The sequence below is a fragment of the Mus pahari genome, chromosome 19 (genome assembly GCF_900095145.1).
Source record: "Mus pahari chromosome 19, PAHARI_EIJ_v1.1, whole genome shotgun sequence".
In the NCBI taxonomy this organism is placed as follows: domain Eukaryota; kingdom Metazoa; phylum Chordata; class Mammalia; order Rodentia; family Muridae; genus Mus; species Mus pahari.
The window spans coordinates 89380592-89382811 of NC_034608.1; the positions used below are offsets into that span (position 1 = coordinate 89380592).

Below are 2220 nucleotides of genomic sequence, written 5' to 3' on the forward strand. Positions count from 1 at the left end.
AAAGTCCCAGGACAGACACACAGACCAGGGAGCAGCCATGCTACCATGCTTATTATCTCCAGGAGCTTTTGTGCTGTCCAAGTCAGCTCACCAGGCAATCAATGCCTTCTGCGATTGTTTGTATATGCTTGGCCCAGGGAGTGGCCCTATTAGAAGGTATGGCTCTGTTGGAGTAGGTGTGGCCTTGTTGGAGTAGGTATGTCACCCAATCGCAGATTATTGGGGAGCATTCTTTACAGCACACTGGTCAATGTCCATGTCCAGACTTCAACCCGAACTTGGGGCACAGAACTCAGCATCTGAATACACAGCACACAAGACCAACCCCCAAAACAAGACCTAAGCCCTGTTTCATCACCATATCTGCATGAACTATAAGCATGCTCCAGATAAACTTTTTCTTCTATAAGTTGTCACGGTCATGGTGTCTCTTCAGAGCAATGAAAAGGTAACTAGGACATATTCCATTTCTATGGAATCCTAGAAAATGTAAATCACAGTGTACAAAGGTGCATTAGTGTGGCCAGGGACCAGAGGCTGGGAGGCAGAGGGAACAAAGGAACACTGGGGTTGATGGCAACGTTCTGCAGCAATTCAGAGCTGATGGCTATTGAGGCTTACCCCCTAGCATAGATGTGGCCATTTTTTCTATGCCTGCCAGCTATTTCATACTGTTGCTGTAATATGCCTGCCAATGATTGACACAGAAAAATAACTTTCAGAGCAGGGTCGTGCTGACCCCATACCCTGTTATGTTCTGTATGTTCTGAGGTTTGTTAATCTTAAGAAAGACTACAACGGTAAGCTCCATTTAGGACCAGTTACAATAAAGGTCAGTTAGAACTATTCTGTCTAGCTGACCACTGGATAGCACTTCCTGCTCCTGTTCATGAGCTCCTTGTGGTTTTTCGTTTTTTGGGTTTTTTTTTTTCCTTTGTGAGCCACCCCTGAGAAATATTTGTCATAGCCTCAGCCCCAAACGCTCAGCTACAGCCCTGATCAATCAGTCTTAGGGTGTGTACAATAAACTATCCCTGCCTGACTAAGATTAGTGCTTGTGTGGTTTGGGGGGTAACTCCTGGAACCCAACAGTGGAAATTCTACTACCACTGCCTGATTAAATGGTCAATCACATTATGGCCCCCATACACTGACCAAAATGTTCGTAGCTTTGTGTATTCATCAGCTTTGTTACTAGAGTTGCTAGAGTCAGAATCTGAACCGTGGCAGCCCACCTAGGCTCAGCCACCTGCCCTTTGTAGGCCAACTTAGCAGACAAGTAATATAGAAAAGCAGAGAAAAGAACAGCAGAGAAGGTCTCTCGCCAGGTGTCCTCGTTGGAGTGACATCGTATTTAAACCCCGTGTGGCAATCCCTGACGCACCGCCGTGATGCCCAGGGAAGACAGGGCGACCTGGAAGTCCAACTACTTCCTCAAGATCATCCAACTTTTGGATGACTACCCAGAATGTTTCATTGTGGGAGCAGACAACGTGGGCTCCAAGCAGATGCAGCAGATCCACGTGTCCCTCAGAGGGAAGACCGTGGTGCTGATGGGCAAGAACACCATGATGCACAAGGCCATCAGGGGCCACCTGGAGAACAACCCAGCTCTAGAGAAACTGCTGCCTCACATCCGGGGGAACGTGGACTTCGTGTTCACCAAGGAGGACCTCACTGAGATTCGGGGATATGCTGCTGGCCAATAAGGTGCCAGCTGCTGCTCGCGCTGGTGCTATCGCCCCGTGTGAGGTCACTGTGCCAGCTCTGAACACTGGTCTGGGGCCCGAGAAGACCGCCTTCTTCCAGGCTTTGGGCATCACCACCAAAATCTCCGGAGGCACCATTGAAATTCTGAGTGATGTGCAGCTGATAAAGACTGGAGACAAGGTGGGAGCCAGCGAGGTCACACTGCTGAACATGCTGAACATCTCCCCCTTCTCCTTCGGGCTGATCATCCAGCAGGTGTTTGACAATGGCAGCATTTATAACCCAGAAGTGCTGGACATCACAGAGCAGGCCCTGCACTCTCGCTTCCTGGAGTGAGTCTGCAACGTGGCCAGCGTGTGCCTGCAGATCGGTTACCCGACTGTTGCCTCCGTGCCGCACTCCATCATCAATGGGTACAAGCGTGTCCTGGCTTTGTCTGTGGAGACTGAGTACACCTTCCCACTTGCTGAAAAGGTCAAGGCCTTCCTGGCTGATCCATCTGCATTTGCG

The 2220-nt window shown here is 49.7% G+C and overlaps 1 protein-coding gene across 1 annotated transcript in view; it reads left to right on the forward strand.

The window, feature by feature from the left end:
* Nucleotides 1-1343: 1343 nt before the first annotated feature.
* Nucleotides 1344-2220, forward strand: part of LOC110336293 (60S acidic ribosomal protein P0-like) — a 16573-nt gene continuing 15696 nt past the window's right edge. Inside the window, 2 exon segments of the mRNA XM_021218721.1 lie at nucleotides 1344-1688; nucleotides 1690-2217. Coding sequence (XP_021074380.1) covers nucleotides 1392-1688; nucleotides 1690-2217 — 825 coding nt within the window. The 5' untranslated portion in view covers nucleotides 1344-1391.